Here is a 17,879-nt window from a genome sequence, read left to right on the forward strand (position 1 = left end):
TTAGTATTTCTCCCTCTCTCACAAGTGAGAAAATGAGTTTTTCTACCTCCCACCATTTCATTATCGGAGCGATCTCCCAGCACGCGCTCTAATTCCTTTAGCGAGGCTCCCTGTTTTTTTTTTTTTTTTTGCAGACTCCTCGGCGCACTTTGAAAAGCGTGGTAGAAACAAAATGGGGACAGGAGAGGAAAGGGAGAGGAGATAGAGAGAGAGAGAGAGAGAGAGAGAGAGAGAGAGAGAGAGAGAGAGAGAGAAGAAGAAAAAAAGGAAAAAAAGCCAGAGAGTTGAATTTTACTGCCAATCAGAACTCGTGTTGAAGTTCCCGCACGTTCATATCGTTGCTCTACAGAGAAAGAGGCGCACAAGCCTTCCCACTCTGTATACACGTTTTCCTTATCGTCTTCAAACAATTAGTCTTAGAAACACACACACACACACACACACCCACCTCTGGAGAGGCTAATTTTGCCAATAACAATAGAGCGTCTAATTGCAAACCAGACTCATACTCTGTCAACACTTTTTGAGGAATGAGACAACCTCCAGGTCGCACTAAATGCAACACAGTTCATTCAAATACAATTTAACAGACATTCAAAGACACTGTGATAAACAAGAGGTGGAAATATGCAGCTTTTCTAGATGTAAAAGCTTTTTTTTTTTTAAAAGATAAGCTACAATAAAGTATCAAAATGTTGCTTTAAACATGTGACTTGACACTGAAAGAGCTGACTGGAGGGTGTCTCTATTGAGCTCACACTAAGTTGCAAACTATGAGAAAAAACTGAGGGCATACAACGGTTCAAAAGATATGGATGCTGTACATACCAGTTGCATTTTGGGAATTGTAGGACATGGCATTTTGGAAGGCCCTGAAGGCTGACAAACTTTAAACCGAAGCAGCGGCGGAAAATGTGCAAATTTTGCAATGACAGTAGGAAACCTCCTTAAGAGGGCCCCATCGGAGAACTATCCGTACAGGAGATAAAAAATAAACAGGGGGGGAAAAGGAAGAGGAGTAAATGTGGGGACACTCTGGTAGCCATATTGGTGATGAATACTGGTTGGAGGGCCCCCCCCCCTAATTAATATTTTGCCTAGGGCCCCAACAGACTCTAGAATCGCCTTTGTCAAAGTTGATAAAGTTTTGCAAAATGGGAATACTATAATAAAGCACCAGTGACTTATGACAACATGAATACCTCTGGGTTATTCCAGAAGTCCAGAAACAACGTGAAAAAATGTGTTTGATTACGGCAACTGTCCTTTCAAATTAAAACATACCAGCTGACATCAACTGGAAAGGGGGAAATAACTCGCTCGCCAGCGTGTCCGGGAGTCCTGACAGTGATGCTTCCTGACCCGACCTTACTCCACACTCGTCCCTTTCCACAAACCATTTCCGACAAAAGCAATCAAAACACACATTCTCTTCTGCGTCCACAAAGCTCCCGTGCACCTATTTTCTTTCACTTAGCCTGATGCCGCTGACGAGGCGGGGGCAGGGCAGGACGGGGGTGGCAGTCCAAACATAGAAGCATGGACGCGCTCTAGTTAAATGACCTGACACTCTGAAGGAAACCATACATCAAACTGTTGGGTTTTTTTTTTCCTTTTTTTTGGCTGGGCGTCTCCAAAGCCTCAGCTGGGGGAGTCAGTAATGCTATGGTTGCCATTTATCAAACAACAGGGTTACTGCGGCTCCGGATCAACGGGCACAGCTGCCGTTAACAACAAACAAACAAACAAACAAAACGGCCAGGCCTGATGATTACAAGCGAGGCTGTCCGGTAAGGAGAAAACCCAAGAGTGGAGTACAGGAAGGAGGAAAAAAAAAAAGGCAAAGACGATGGGGGAAAAAAAAATGGCGACACATGGAACAAGAAGATACCAACATAAAGAACCGTCCTTCAAAGCTTTGATCACGTGGAGCGTATCCAATCACGTTAGCTTAACCCTTCATTTTCACAACAGATACAGTCCAATGAGTCGTGTATTACCGACGTGACAGCCATAGCTTACAGAATAATTGGCATCCATTTTTGAATTCAGAATTAAAAAATTAGCATAATTATCCTTCATTCAGATTGGTCCAAGAGGAGGGAGAAAATAGCCCGCTAATGCGATCGGCAAGATAACAGGTACTTGAAAAATGTGATTATTTCCACCTTTGAGAGGAAATCAAACTGCTCTTTCTTGAGTGTAATTACATTGTAGGCAGTGTGAAAGCATATCCAAATGCACGGGGAACATTTTGCATCACAGCTTTTTGGTTTCAATGATCCAATGGAGCTCAAAGGTTTGGGTTTGCCTGCAGGGGCATTGTCAGGATTTCTGGGCCCCATGAGTAGACATCACTTTGGACTCCCTCCACCCAGTGGCGATTCTAGGGTCTGTTCAGGCCCTAAGCCAAACAGAAGCTATATATTTAGGCCCAATAAGAGCCTCTTTCTCCAGTGGGGTCCCAGTCCCATTTTTTCCGCCCTCTATGACGCCCAAGTTTACATCCATACATCAAACAGCATTCTCAACACTATCCTTCTGAATATCACTTTTTTTTCCAATTTTCTCCATTTAGACAATGCAGATTCTGCAATGACAAACACCAAAGCAGATGAACATGGAACACAATAATGGAAAACCCCAACCAAGAGAACACGTCCTGCCTACATTTGATGCCCTTTAGAAGGCTGCATGAGCCAAAAAACCAAAGGCCCATTTTTAGCCAATTTTAACACAATTAAGAAACCAGAATTCATTTCAAACTCATATTTGGTTTTAACATCATGCGAACAAAAAAAGTCCTCAAACATTTAATAAACAGAATAAAAAGCCACCAAGCCAGAGAAGCCATGTTTTATATGGCAGATGGCATTAGAGACTGGGTGCAGACTGTGCTTTTAAATGTCCTGAAGTTAATTCGGCACAGGCTGGACAGTGGGAGTGTTAACTGAGCCTCTGATAATAAAGTTCACGGTTGAGATTGAATTTTAAAGTTGGGGGGGGGGGGGGGGGGATGGGGGGGTGGAGAGAGGGGGGCAAATGATAGAACAGATATTACTGCCTCGAATATCATACATAATCATTTCCCTGGATAAATAAAAGCCGGACATGTAATTGGATACACTTTCACGACTCATAAAACTTTAGTGCTTCATGTTTATGATTGATTTCATACAGATTTCATAAGACTGAGTCCTTGACCATCTCTTTAAATGCTAACAGGGGACATTTCATGTAAAAGAAAAACACTCAAGTCCTGTCCATAAAACAGTGATACTGTATGTCCTTGCTCATGGGATTTGCACGAGAAAACCAGAGTTAAAACACACAACCAGATGCAGAGTGTGTGCAGAAACCAATAGATGAAAAGGAGAGACAACTGATCAGTAATTAAAGCAACATGGGGTAAGAGGGTAGGCGTCGGTGGGGGCAAAAAAAAAAAAAACCTGCTTGAGCGCTGATGAACATTTGAGCATTTCTACATGCCTGAAGGAATTCCATTAACCACTCTGATTAAAGTAATCATTGGAGCCATCGGTGCCTGTCAGATGCCATCCCTGCCCTCTCAATTACCCGGATCTCCTTGAACTCAATTGCTCACATCATCGCGGGGACCGGGACAGGCGAGCAGCAGCGAGGCTGAGCCGAGGAAGAGGCAGCTCCGATGGGGGGGGGCGGGGGGGGAGGGTTAAGGTGAGGCGTCGCTCGAGCATATGGAATGTGTCCACCCCCTCTATCTGTCTCGGTATACGCTGGGTGGCCACATATTAGCTTAATTAGCGTTTCTGCATACTGTTGGCATGCTGGGTGGGAAGGTAAAAATAAGGGAAATCAAATGGACAGGTTCAACATACCAGATTTGCAAGTCATTCCAATCAATCAAAAGGGCCCGTTAAGTACTAGTCCAACACAATTAGTTATATACTAAATATCAGTGGTGATTCTGGAGTCTGTAGGGGCCCCAGGCAAAAATTTTCAGGGGGCCCCTCCAAACAGAGTTCATCCCCATGATGTCATAATAATGTGACACCAACACATTCTTTAAGCGGAAGTTATAAAGTGTCTCTCCCTTATATTTAGGGGTCGACATTTGTCTACTTTTAAACAAGTGAGTGCTGTCAGAAGGGGCCATTTAAGGGGGTACGATGCTTTTGTATATTCGTAAATACATCAATCGCTCGTCAAAATATGACAAATAAATAAGTAGTCAAGATTCCTGCCAACAACAGATGACAAAAGTGAGTGGTAAGATTAGGTGGGTTAAAGGGGGGACAGCTCGCCCCAGGGCCCCAAGGCAGTCTAATACGGCCCTGTACACGTGTAGCATCAAGCTGGTTTTACTTATTTTACAATAAACACACACATTCTGTCAACAACATCTGATAAGTGAAGAAAGCTAATTTGAAGCTAAAAGTTAATACATCAAATCCATTGCACAAGCACATGCTGTGATGTACAGAGGCGATTCTGGAGTCTGTTGGGGGCCTGAGGCAAAAACTGACAAGGGGGCCCTCCAAACTGCGTTCATTCCCATCATCGTGACACCAACACATTTTTGATGATGTTATTGAAGTCTCTCTCCCATATTTAAGGCTAGACAAGCGTAATTCAGTCATTTACTTTTATACAAATGAGTGCTGTCAGAATGGGCCACCTGGGGGGGGGTTCCTCCTGTCATTGCAAACTTTGCACATTTTGAGCCACTGCTGTTTTTTTTAAAAGCTTATCAGCCCTAAGGGACCCCCCCCCCCCCACCCCCAGTAGGGTACCCGCAAGCAGTTGCCTGCCTTGCCTGTGGAGACGCAGCGTCTCTGAGGACGGATGAACAAATTGGAAAGCAGCATCAAAAGACAAAGGTTGCACTACAGAGATGACGTTAATTTGCTTTTAAAATAAATATTGAAAATGTGTAAGCAATGATTTAATAGTTAGCAGACAGTAGTTGATACTTCTTGTAACAGGATATAAGAGTGGGGAGTAAATGGGGGACCACCGCTTACTTTTGCCCCAGGGACCTCAAAGCAGTCCTGTGCTTGTGGAGCATCATGGTTTGGTTTATTTACCATAAACACACACTTTCTGCCAACACCATCTGATAAGTGATGATAGCCAACGCGTAGAAACAAATGGAAGCCAAATCCAAATCCGGAAGAAGTTTAATTAGCCTTGTATTTTCAGTTCAATGTTTGTGGGGGGGGAGCGGAAAAAAAATAGTTTCCTCCAAGTTAAACTCTGCGATCTGAAAATAGCCGAGTGATGAGCCAACACTTCCTGCAGCTTTGGCCGCCTTTCACGCGCTGTACCATTCTGCATTGATTTCCTCTCAAATGGTGTGAAAAGCAGAAAGTGTAAAAGAAAACCGGATCCCAAACTGTCCATCACTGTCTCTCCTTTATTTGTATTTTTTTTTACGTGAAAGACGCTCGTATCTATGTGTTTTTTGTTTTTTTTCCTTTCTTCCCCTGGAGCTGAAAAACTTCCAACACTTTCTTTCACTGTGTGCTGCACGTATATATTCAGCAAAGAGTGAGAGACTCTCTTTGTTTGACAGCTGGATTTGCACGTACATCACGCCTCTTGTTGCATCAGCTCCAACGCTGGATTCGGTACAATAGGTTTAGCCATAAATCTGGGGTGGTTGTGTGTGTGTGTGTGTGTGTGTGTGTGTGTGTGTGTGTGTGTGTGGGGGGGGGGGCTCTTGTGAAGCATGATGCAACACATATCCTGATATTTCATCTGAAATCTTTCCTCCTGTTCCAGAATACAGATGTTGACCACTGCAGAAATATCTTGCTTTTTTGCCTTTTGAGGATTTTAAATAGTTAGAACTGCAGACTAAGTGCACATAAGAAAGCTACACACACACTACACACACACACACACACACACACACACACACCTTATAAGAGATTAAATGGAATAATCCAGGAAGACATAATAAACTCTTTGCCCTTCCTTGATGCTTCCATTTGTGTTAAGACCTAAAGAGCCCATTGGCTGATTAAAAGCATTATTTCAACTGGCAAGAGTCCCCCCCCTTTTCCCTCCTCCTTCCTTCTCTCTTTGCATACACACTCTCTCTCTCTCTCTCTCTCTAACACACACACACACACGTGCAATAGCCTCCTGCAGTGTGATGCTTCATGCACCCATTACTCTGGGACACAACGCCGGGTCATAAGAGTGATACATTTTTCCTCCACACTGGGAGTTTGGGTGGGAGGCCTGCACACACACACACACACACACACACACACACACACACACACACACACACACACACACACACACACACACACACACACACACACACACACACACACACACACACACACACACACACACACACACACACACACACACACACACACACACACACACACACACACACACATGATGCATACAGTAACAACAAGCCCATTTGGAATGCATGATTCAGTGATTATGTAATTGTGCTCAATGAGTCCCCCCCCCCTTCTTATCTGGAGTTCTTTCAAAGCAAAAAAAAAAAATTACATTCTAGGAAATGAGAGCAAACTAAGTCGGAGACTGTGCTACATTTTGAAAAAAACTTTTCATTCCACTGATGAGGTAAGTTGACGATCTGTACCCCCCACCTCCCCCCCCCCTCACTCACTAATTTGTAGTTTTTCCCATGTTGGCGTGAAAAACAAACAAATACAAAATCCATGTCAGTGCCTGTCATGGTGCCATCCAAAAGGCCACAGACGCAGAGCGACTCCACACACACACACACACACACACACACACACACACACAAGTACGCACTTCTTGGCTATGATTCACATCCCCTGCTACATGTATGACACATCCACAGTTACACTCAGTTCCAGGACTCCTCATCTCCCAAATGGTGCCTTCTGTTCTCATTCTGGCCTTCTATGAAAAGATCCAACAAAAAAAAAAAAAAAAAAAAAGAAGAGGTGCCCTGAGCAGGCCCCGGTTTTCATTCTTCATGCTTTTTTTTTTTTTTTTTTTTTTTTGTCATTGAGAGGAGACAGCTGCCACCTCACTGAAAGTATGTCAGAATGCTGGTTATAAAACACTGACAGAAAAAACAATACCTGCAGTACAGTAGTAGTCTCTGTACGAGTGATTATGAGGAAGAAATAAAAAGAACTGATTGCAAACTAGGCTTTTTTTTTTTTTTTGCAAACAGAGATGCCCGCCTGTCTCGGTGAGGGCAGCGTTGAATTCCCCTGAATTGTGATGCTCAACCGCACACTGAAAATGGTCGCACGCTGCATCCTTTGCATTTTTATAGGCCTACTTTGCATACTGGATCTAAGTGGGTCAATTGAAGAGGAACCTAAAGTCCATCTGAAATTAAACTGCACCTTTTTATTTTTTAGTGTTTGCATCAGCATATGAAATTGCTAATTTCTGCAGAAAAATATGGAAGCAAAAAAAAAAGAGGAAATGTACATGTTAGATTTTTTAGTTTCCATTTTCAAACCCTTAGTTTTTGCATCCATTTGGCGAAATACCACCCGATCTAGATAATCAAAAGGATTTGTTTCAGTACATTAAAATGAACCAGACAGCAGTAGATGCTACACAACACAAAGAGAGAGAGTCTGGACGTCATGATCTTGCACCTTCGCCTCTAGTGTGAGCAAGAAAAAAACACATTCACAAAGAAGAGAGAAGCTCTACCAGCTTGGCTCTGCAGTAAATCGCAGGCAAACGTTGCAAAAGCTGCAAATTTCACATCAATCCAGGTGAAATGTCGGCGAGGCTTCCTTTTCAAGCATGCGGATTGTGACGTGCAGACAGCGGGGCTGCAAGTTTGTTTACTCCGTCTCTGTCCTCCCTACGGTGGAACACAAATCACTCCAGCGGGCTGCCAGCTGCTGTCAATCAAACAGACAGAGACACGCCCCCCCCCCCCCCCCTCCAGCCAGCATTTGTGATACATTCCAAAAGACCCCCATTTTTTTTTCTTCCTTTTCAAAACAAAGAAACCAGAAAGAATAGACTTAAAAGACACATTGACATTAGTCCTGCCTGGAAAAAGGGATACATCCATGTGGATCATTTTAATTATTTTGTCTCTGGTTGTTTTTTTTAGAGATTTTGAGGTCTTTATTTCTTTATCTCTGGAGAACAACGCTGGGATAGGTATTGGCATAAACCCTACTGAAAGTCACACATTGCAACTCGACATCCACAAGATAACAAGTCGAGATCTCATGAAAACAATCTAAATTTTACTCGAGATCTCCTCGTCCCCTTATCTCAGGCTGACACTGGTTTTCCCCATGATGAGTTTATTTCTCCAAATCTTGAGAAAAAAACTGAAATGAACTGGTTCTCATGGGAAAACTAGCATTCTTATCCCTAGATAATAAGATTGAAGTCGAAATCTTGGAAAAATAACCATCAGAATTCACTCAAAATCTTGACTAATCTCATCCTCGCTATAACAATATCGGTTTTCCAGTGATAACAAACTGTTTTCATGGGATATTGAGAAACATTCTGAATTTTAAACCATTGTGATGGGAATGTAGATCCCAATAACAGGACTGAAATTAACTGGTTTTCAAAGGACAACCAGCAGCATTTAGTCAAGATCTTGAGGGAAAAAAACTACTACTAATAATAATAATAATAATAATAATAATAATAGTAATAATGATAATGCTGGTATTCCAGTGATAAGGATTTATTTTCTGACTGAGATATACCCATGAACATGGGAAAACCAGCTTCGTTATTCCAAGATAATGAGTTAATAGAGTTTGAAGAAAGAACCAAACTTTACATGAGATCTCGACTTATTCCAGCGACCTGGGTAAATCTGCATTTGATACTCCAAACTCATGGAACGCCCTCCAGCAAACTCTAAGCTGAATAATTCAGGATTTTGATTTCTAGCCTCTTTGTTTCTAATTGTAGGTGTTTGAATTGGTTTCTATTGGCTTTGTAATTGATTGTATGTGGTGTGTAACCTTGACAGCATTGGAAATGATAGACTACTCAATGTCCTTTTGATGATAAATGAAGGTTTGATCCATTACCTTCAGATAACAATGCTGGTTTTCCCATGATAACTACATAATGTCGTTGAATCCTGAAGAAACGCCTGAATTAACGTCTTTTAGCAGGAAAAACCAACATGGCTGTCCTGAGGTAACGAGCTTACTGAGATAAGATCTCCAAAAAAACAAAAACTGTAACGTACTCGTTGTCATCGTAAAATGGTGTACGATTAAACATATGGGCGCAAATACTCTCAGGGCTTCAGTAGGAATGGAAATTCCCAACAAAAGCTTAAAAGAAAGGAAAAAAAAACAAGCAGATTGTTCATTTTTCTTCCATGATATGTATTTTTTTAAAGTTAAGAAAGAGCTCCACTTGGACCAACCCCAATTAAAAGTGACATAATTAGAAATGGCAAAGACACCTGATGGTGAGTCCAGAAGCTGTAGGTCTTAATCATTGTCAAAGTTCAAACCCATCGACTCTGTCATATTGCTAAAAAAGCATTTAATTGCAAGTCGACTGTAATGATGTTTATATAAATGACCAAGTAGTTGCTTGCCAGGCAGCATATGTGGTTGCATTGGAATAATTGCAGAGGGACAGCCTCAGATAATGCTCATTGATTGAAACCCATTGATTGTAATCCTCACTGAGACACTCGCTGGCCCTTTGAGTGAGGCATATATACTGTATCTTCATCTTCTGCCAGCCCACAACATAGAAAATTATTATCATTTGATTAGAAAGAAGCATTACTTTTTAAACATGGAACTCCTATTTCAAGCATAAAAGATCCAAAGATACCTACGACTTCCTGTTTGGTGTCTGAAATCAGATACTGGACCAAACCATTGGTCCATTCATTATCTATACCACTTTTCCCAATTGGGGTCACCAGGGGCCAAACCCCCTTCATTTAATTTCCAACCAACCTTCCTCATAAGCACATTATATGAACCTGACATCATGTTTATTTGATGACAATAACATAGTTTGGTCAATATAGTGCAATAAGTGCAAAGCAATCGAAACAAATGAAATCGAATAAGGGATAGAGAATCTGCGAATGCTTGTATAAAAATAGGTGTTACATTGATTAAAATATCAGTATTACACAACATAATTCATACTTCTGGACTTGGTTTGATAACACATCAATTCTACATATTAAGAATGAATACCCATATTCATTTTTAATATAATAATCTCCTTTATGAGAGCTCATCGAAGGCTAACATCGCCTTCCAATTTTCCAAAAAAGTGCAGAAAGCATACAAAGACACTTTTTTTATCCTCCATCATCTTCTTCAAATGACGCAGTCTTTTTTTGTTGTTGTTGGAAATTTTGGGGGGAGGGGGGGGATTGGGGAAGGGGGTGTGCCACTCTCAAAAAAAGCCACTTTTACAATGCAGAGCTACGGTAAATGAAACTACAAACATAAGCCTTTTTTTTCCCAGGAGGATTCATGGAGTATGATGACACAGGTAATATTGATGTAGAATCAAAAGTTTTTGAAAAGACATGGCAGATTATATCAATAAATACTTACTTACAGACTACAGCAGAAAATAGTCCGACACAGTTTGGATGATCTGCTGTACAGTGTTTTTTTTGTCCAGGAGTGATTCTTATAAACATTTCTTTTTCTGATTCACAATATACCTTATGTATGGTTATATTCCTGAAAATGATAAGTTGGGCAAGATTTTTACCTGTACACTTACATTTTGTGTGTTATTCGATCTTCACCATAGAAAAATAGATTTTGCATCATCAGTTAAGTAGAGCAATTTTGTTCATCCAATGTTTTCAAGAAAGCTGTATCCATTCCTGTAATGTCATGTTTCAGAAATAAGAATAAAGATTGTTCGGCACACCCCGTTTTCAAACTCCGTCACATTTGCTAGTTTGTGTTGTGCCAAGGCACCCTTTAAAAAAAAAAAAAAAAACTGAGCCAGGCCTTTTTTTTTTTTTCCTTCCAAGGAGGGTCAAGAGAGAAAATGCTTTTTCTTTACGTCAATGATTCTGTTGCTCAGAACTGGCTAAAGGTGGTCTGTTTCTCAAGAACTTCGAGGTAATCGGGCTCAGACTGGAGTTTAGCTTTTAGCTCCAAATACTCATTCCTGTTGGGCTCCACGTAAACAGTACTGGGTGCTGTGCCGTAGAGCACTGTTTCTCTTATCCTCTCCGGGTGCAAGAACTGACGTCTCACATCAAAATTGGGGTTGTACGTGTACGCCACAGGCCCTGTGTACTTGTACTCTAAATTGGCACCTGCTGGAATGGATGCCATGGACGGATGAGGGGGCTGCTTATCCGGCTCGAGGATGCCTCTGAAGAAATGGTCTGCATCCTGAACGGGGGAGGGGTTTTCACGTGGTTCGATGGTGCTTACACTGTACGCAGGACTCCTCATAGTACTGCTATCCCTGTCATCATCCGGGGTACTCCTGTAGGTGACCTTGAGCTCATGGAGGTCACGGTAATCCTCAACTGTGTTCCCTTCCCGTGACCTGTAAATGGGGTTTTTGCACATGTGACCCATGGGGTGGGGGATGTACTCATAGACGTGGCCGACCGGGGCCTTCACCTTAGGGCACGATCTGTTGCTGTAGAGGCTGTACTGCAGGTTGAAAGAGCTGACGTCTGAATTGTTGGTGCTGGTGCGGTCACTTTGGGACTTTTTACGCTTTTTCATGACCACGACGAACAGCCCGGCTGCCACAAAGACGGACATGATGAAGACAAGCAAGAGGCTGAGGATGAGGACAGAGAGCGGGACGGTGCTACTGGGGGTGTCGAACTTCTGCGGGGCGTTCGTGGTGACGACCCGGTCGTCCATCGGCTCTTCTGTCGGGGGAGTCGGCGAGGCGTAAGTGTCAGAGTAGTCCGGGCAGAGCAACTCCGACTGGATCGAGCGAACGTCCATACCCGTGTGGCGCCTGGGCGTCTCGCACACGACCTCGTTCACCACGGTCCCCGCGCTGAGCTGCTCCAGCCATATCTTCATCCCGACGATGTCGCAAGAGCAGTCCCAGGGGTTCTCGAACAAGTCGATCTGCACCAGCAGCTTCAGCTGATCCAAAACGCCGCTCACGGGCAGGTTTTGGAAATGGTTGTTGCGCAGGTTGAGCCGGGACAGGGAGAGGCTGGAAAAGATGCCCACGGGTAAGGTTTTCAGGAGGTTGTTGTTGAGGAAAAGCAGCTGGAGATTAGGGAGGTAGCGGAAAGTGCCCGCGTCGACCTCCTTGATTTTGTTGTATTCTAAATAAAGATACTGCAGGTTCTGCAAACCAAAAAACATCTCCCCTGTAAGCCTGTCCATGAGATTACCGTTTAAATACAGCCTACGCAGGTTGGTTAAATCCCCAAATGCCCGGTCGTGGATGAGACTTATCCTGTTGTTCCCCAAGTGAAGCAAATCCAATCCGATGGCATCAACAAAATCTGATCTCCGCACCACGGGGATGTAATTTCCAGTGAGATACATCTTTTTCGGATTGTATGGCTTGGGTTTTAGATCAGAGATGCTTTCAATCTTCCTCTCTTGACAGTTGACATTAAGCCCAATTTCAGATATCTGCAGGTTACAAGTGCAGGCAGTGGGGCAGTCCAAAGGCACAGGAGATTTGGTCTGAAAAGCAATAATCGGGCCATAATTGTAAGGGTTGCCACCTGGTATTCGGGAAGTGGGCTTTAACCGAGTTCTGTTGAATTGCCTTGTGCCCTTGGTAGGCCTAGAGGAGGACCTGAAAACAGCCGAGGAGGTTGCGGAGGCTGTTACAGCAGCAGGTGTGGTCTGGTAATATCCATTGGTGCTGCTCGGGGGCGCAGGCCTGACTGTATCTTCCAGGGGTCTTCTCGGGCAGAGTTCCTGTTTGGACACCTCGTCCAGGTCCCTACCGTGGAGCCTGAACGGCGTCTCGCACACGACTTCCCCCACCAGGGCCGTGTAAGCTATGCTCTCCAGCCAGGCCTTCAGAGCGATGAGCTCGCACGAGCAATTCCAAGGGTTCTCCTCCAGCTGTAATTCCACAACTTTGTCCATATGCTCCAGGAGGCCGATGTAGGGGAACATTTTTAACCTGTTCCCCCTCAGGTCCAAGTGCGTAAGGGGAACATTCCGGAAGATGTTGGGGGGCAGGACCGAGAGCAGGTTGTCATTCAAAATCATCACTGTCAAGTGGTGTAGCTTGCTCAAAGCATTGGGCTCTATATTGGTGATGTAATTATAATCAATCTGTAGATATTCCAAACTCTCCAGTCCTGCAAACGTGTCATCCCTTAGAACTTCGATCTTGTTGTTGTTCAGGTGCAACCGTTTTAATCCTTGGAGTCCGTTGAAGGCACCTGACTCGACCTCTGAGATGTCATTGTTCCCCAAGTGCAGGATGGTCACCCCGGTGTAGTTGATGAAATCATTGACTGACAGCTTCTTCAGGAGGTTCCCCGTCAGCAGGAGGTGGTACATGGAGAAGTGCACCGGGCTGACCTCCGTCAGTCGGATGATCCCCCTGTTCTCGCAGCTCACCGTCAGGATCCCTTCCTTCTCCTCGCACGTACACAGGCTCCGGCAGATCTCCCCATAATTGTCATACATCTCGACCAGCCCCAGAGATGATGCAATCAGAAGGATTATTTTTAGGATCCAGATATGCATGTTTCCTGGGAGAGGATGCCCCAGCTCACTCAAGCGCGACGGTGCCAGTATGAGGTGTCATCTAAAGGAGGGGAAAGAAGAAGAAAAAAAAGGACGAGTTCGGTTTTTATAGGATGCAAAAGTGAAACAAGTGCAAGATTCACACAAACAAAAATGCAAACACGGTCGACTCTCTTGTCGACCGTGATGAACAAGTATGCATAAGGCATTCCCAACAAAAAAACACACACGGGCAGAGACGAGTAGGCCTATTAATGCTCGCTCATAATGCAGATGTGTTATGTCGGCGTCGTTATGGTTTTTTAAAGGGGAAACAAGCGACCAGGATGGATCCCTCATAAACGCATACTTCGATAATATACAATCAAGTTAATAACATAACTACCCGAGGTGGATGGCCACTGCGCATTTTTGATAGCTCGCCTGAATTCCAATCCATCTTGGGAGAGAGAGAGAGAGAGAGAGAGAGAGAGATAGAAAGAGAGAGAGAAAAAAAAGCCATTGCCATCCATGGTGTGCAGACTGATAGATCTGGTCATTTACTAATTCGATCCCTTGAGGATGACCACAAATAAAGGCTCACTGGCAAAAATAAATATGGCATGGGGGTGGCTTTCTTTGTTGTTGTTTTTGGGATGCAATCTTTGTTTTTTTTTCTCCCCCACAAACTAACATTAAGAAAAAGAATCTCCAAGATGCAACTCCTATAAGAATCCTCACTCACCCTGGATACCCGACGACAGTGGGGAAACTGTCGGATCTCTTCTCTCCGCCTCCGTCCAAACAACATGAGGACGGGGAATTAATGCGCCTGTTATGATTAGTCCAGGGTTTAAAACAAAAAGACGCACACACACACACACACACATACAAAAAGACGCCGGTTCTCATAAAGGCATCGGCTGAGAGAAGCGGTCCGTGATCATCCTGTAAATCCGGCCTGCTGATAGCAAATGTGGATATCAGCCTACAAGGCGACAGTCGCAGCCCTCCTTCTGCCCACGGGCGAAAAAAAAGAAACGAGAGGAGTTGGTCAAAGGCGAATGAGCAAAGTGTTGATGATCTCGTGGCGCATCTCGGATCGAAAAAGCATTTTTTTTTGTTGACGGGGGGTAAATAATTCGATAATCAAGTATTCTGTAAGGCATCTGCTATATAGAAGGTTACAGATAGTCTCCCCCTCTATCTTTCCCCTCCTCTCTCCCTCTCTCTCTCTCTGCCACAGACGCGTGATTGCGCGTGCACCCGCGCACACACTCACACGTACACACACGTACACACGTACACACACACACACACACACACACACACACACACACATTCGGTCTGTGTGCGCTCCTTAAAAGAACACAAAAAGCCTACACATCAGCCGAGCAAATCTCCCTCAAAGTATGCGCATTTCAACATACAAGGACATGCTTCCTGCCGCGTGGTGGCTCCATCTAAGCGGTGCACACACTTTTCATTTCATCCCCCCCCCCCCTCTCTCTCTTACGTTTGAGTTTATTATCATAAACCTCGAGAAATGCCCATCGCCTGTGGAAATGATGTAGATAACTTGAGCGCCTATCTTCGCTCCGCATCCTTGCGCAGAGAGGTGGTGGTGGTGGTGGAGGAGAGGGAGGGTGGGGGGGGGGGGGATTATTTGGAACGAATAAAACTGTGATGATAAATGTGGGCATAAAAATGCAGGCGCTATGCTTGTTATTGGCCACAGCAGCCCCGCAGACACCTTGCTTAACAGCATCGCGAAAATCCGGATCAACTTCAGCAATGCAAACTGAACAAGGGGGGGGGGGGGGGGGGGGGATTTCAGCACCACGGACAGATCCCCAATTTTTTCTACAAAAAAAAAAAAACCGCCTCGGCGCAGATATGGAAGTAAGAAAAGAAAAAAACAAATCAGTGTCCTCTTACCGTTCTGATCCCGGTAAACGCCAAAGCATCCCGAAAATCACGACTGTGCGCCTTCTTTCTCCTCCGAGCTCAGAGGAAACATGGATTTTCACCGCCCGCCCTTCCGTCGGCTGTCGACACAAAAAAAAAAAAAAAAAAGAAGCAAAACAAGAAAACAAACAAAAAAAAAATCCTTAAAAGTCAAGTCTCCTCGGTGCTTAGCTCCATAAACCAGGCGATCGGAGAGCACACACACACAGTCTCATTCAGGCCAATAACGTGCCAGCCAGCGCGGCAAAGCTGGGTCCTGTGTTCTTCCAGCAGCAGCAGCAGCAGCAGCAGCGAGCGATTTTAGCAGCATCATCTCGGAAAAAGAGCCAGAACCAAAGTTCGAACATGGTGGAGAAAAGGGGGCGAATAAAAACTCCGTAATCCCACATCAGACAGGACTTGCCGCATGCATTTTAACTGTGACTTTCATCCATGCGCACTGGGCGAAGCAGGAGGGAAGAGAGAGGCACGAATCCCCCTTGTCTGCTCGCTGCCAGTGGTGCGGCGTGTACCAGTTTATGTATAGATCTTGCCCAAGGTCTCTCTCCTTTTTTTTTTTTTTTTTTTTCAAATTTCAAATGCAGGAGCGTCCAAATCGACCGGAGATCAGTTGCGTCTGCTCCTCCAGAATCCGACCCTTTTCCTCCAGTCCTTCACTCGGCATGAGAAATCCCATGTTTATTGCACGAGCTTCATCTTCCTCCACCACCACCACCACCGACGTTTCAACTAGTGGAACTTGATCTTGGTTGGTACAAACCAGCGCATCCCCTACAGCGACGAACACATTATGAAACAATTACCATCGTATGACAGCTGGAATCACTCGTGGATTGGAAAAAAAAAACAAAAAAACAACAACGCATAAATCCCCCAATCTCAGGACTGTCACAGCGCGGAAATGAAAAGCAATTTAATGCGTGCAATAGTCTTTAAGGGGGTATGGTAATGTGGAGGAGATGTGGAGAAGGGAGGGGGTGGGAGGGGAAAAAAAGGGAGGGAGGCTGGAAGAAGAACCCGTAGAGGGCAGCACAATGATGGAGAAGGAAAAAAAAAAAGGCATCTTGGCAGGCGTGTGTTTTGCAGGCTGCACTTTGTAAGTCAGTGTCTTTTAATTCAGCCGTCATTTGATTTGTCACTCAGAGGTTTTTTCACCAAAGCAAAGCTTCTCATTTCCACACTTTTGAAAGTCACGACTGGACCATCTATTTTTTTGTTTTCATAACGCCATAATACTCCCGTGGAGATAGAGGCAGTGTGTGTGTGTTTTTTTTTTGCATATTTGGCCCGACTGACACTCATCCTGGTATTCATCATGTCTCCTTATTATTCCGCCTTGGAAGATATATTCCTTCTGAGAGGCTTCAAAAGATTGCAGACGTGCTGGAAAAATGCATTCATTAAACCATTTGAATACCGGCTTTTGCAGAGGAAACACCAAGGCATTCAATACTGTATTGACACGTGAAATAAAATTACTTTCCTTGAGAAATATGACAAAAAAAAAAAAAGTTCTAACGCTGTTAATTCAAAAGAATTCTGACATATTGGTCATCGTTATCCCAATATATGCGGATGACTACACAATTTATGAATCAGAAGGAAATATAAATGAATTAAAATACTAATTTAGAGAGAGTTAAAGTCAGTAGTAGACTGGACTAGTAAGAATAAACATTACATTAAAACAACCAGTTCAGTGGTTGGAAGTACACATTCTTTATGTTCTGAATAGAGCCCGACCGATAAATAAACCAGCCGATAACAGAACAGTAAATGACTGAATGTTGCTAATCTAGCCCCAAATATTATTCTTGACATTTTTTTATTTTGGAATTTCAAGGTTTTTAATTTTATTTATTAGAGCCCAACCGATAAATCAGCCAGCCGATAATATCGGCCGATATCAGCATAACTTGTGACTATCAGTATCGGCTACTTTTAACGCAGATATGCGCCGATATTACTAGATTTAAGTCCAAAAACATTTCATTTGTGTTTCATTATATTACACTAGCAAGTTTTCTTTCACCAGCAGAGGGCGCTATATGGATTAAAACAAGCATTATCACTCTCCATAGTGTCAACTGGTGACACATACAATGGCAGTTACTTTCTGGTCTTAAATTAATGCATAACATATTTTTAATCGTAATTAAACACATTATTTTTTCCCTTTAAGAGCACCGTAGATATGTCTACTCAGTGTCTCCCTATAGTCGTAATAATGGAAAAGAACAACACTGTGCAATCTTTCAA

At 43.6% G+C, this 17,879-nt stretch overlaps 1 protein-coding gene across 3 annotated transcripts; it reads right to left on the bottom strand.

The window, feature by feature from the left end:
• Positions 1-9,956: 9,956 nt before the first annotated feature.
• LOC109984123 (SLIT and NTRK-like protein 5) lies at positions 9,957-16,542 on the bottom strand. 3 transcript variants are annotated; one of them, XM_020634145.3, is made up of 2 exons: positions 15,591-16,542; positions 9,957-13,734 (listed from the first exon to the last, which is right to left on the bottom strand). In XM_020634145.3, exon 2 carries the CDS (start codon positions 13,671-13,673, stop codon positions 11,046-11,048), a length of 2,628 nt encoding a protein of 875 aa, XP_020489801.1. In that variant the 5' UTR covers positions 13,674-13,734; positions 15,591-16,542; the 3' UTR covers positions 9,957-11,045. The 3 variants fall into 3 exon arrangements, with proteins under 3 accessions (XP_020489801.1, XP_020489802.1, XP_065808006.1); XM_020634146.3 differs by lacking the exon at positions 15,591-16,542 and adding an exon at positions 14,398-15,201; XM_065951934.1 differs by lacking the exon at positions 15,591-16,542 and adding an exon at positions 14,059-14,328.
• Between the last annotated feature and the right edge of the window lie 1,337 nt (positions 16,543-17,879).

The sequence above is a fragment of the Labrus bergylta genome, chromosome 24, assembly GCF_963930695.1.
Source record: "Labrus bergylta chromosome 24, fLabBer1.1, whole genome shotgun sequence".
NCBI classification, from domain to species: Eukaryota; Metazoa; Chordata; class Actinopteri; order Labriformes; family Labridae; genus Labrus; species Labrus bergylta.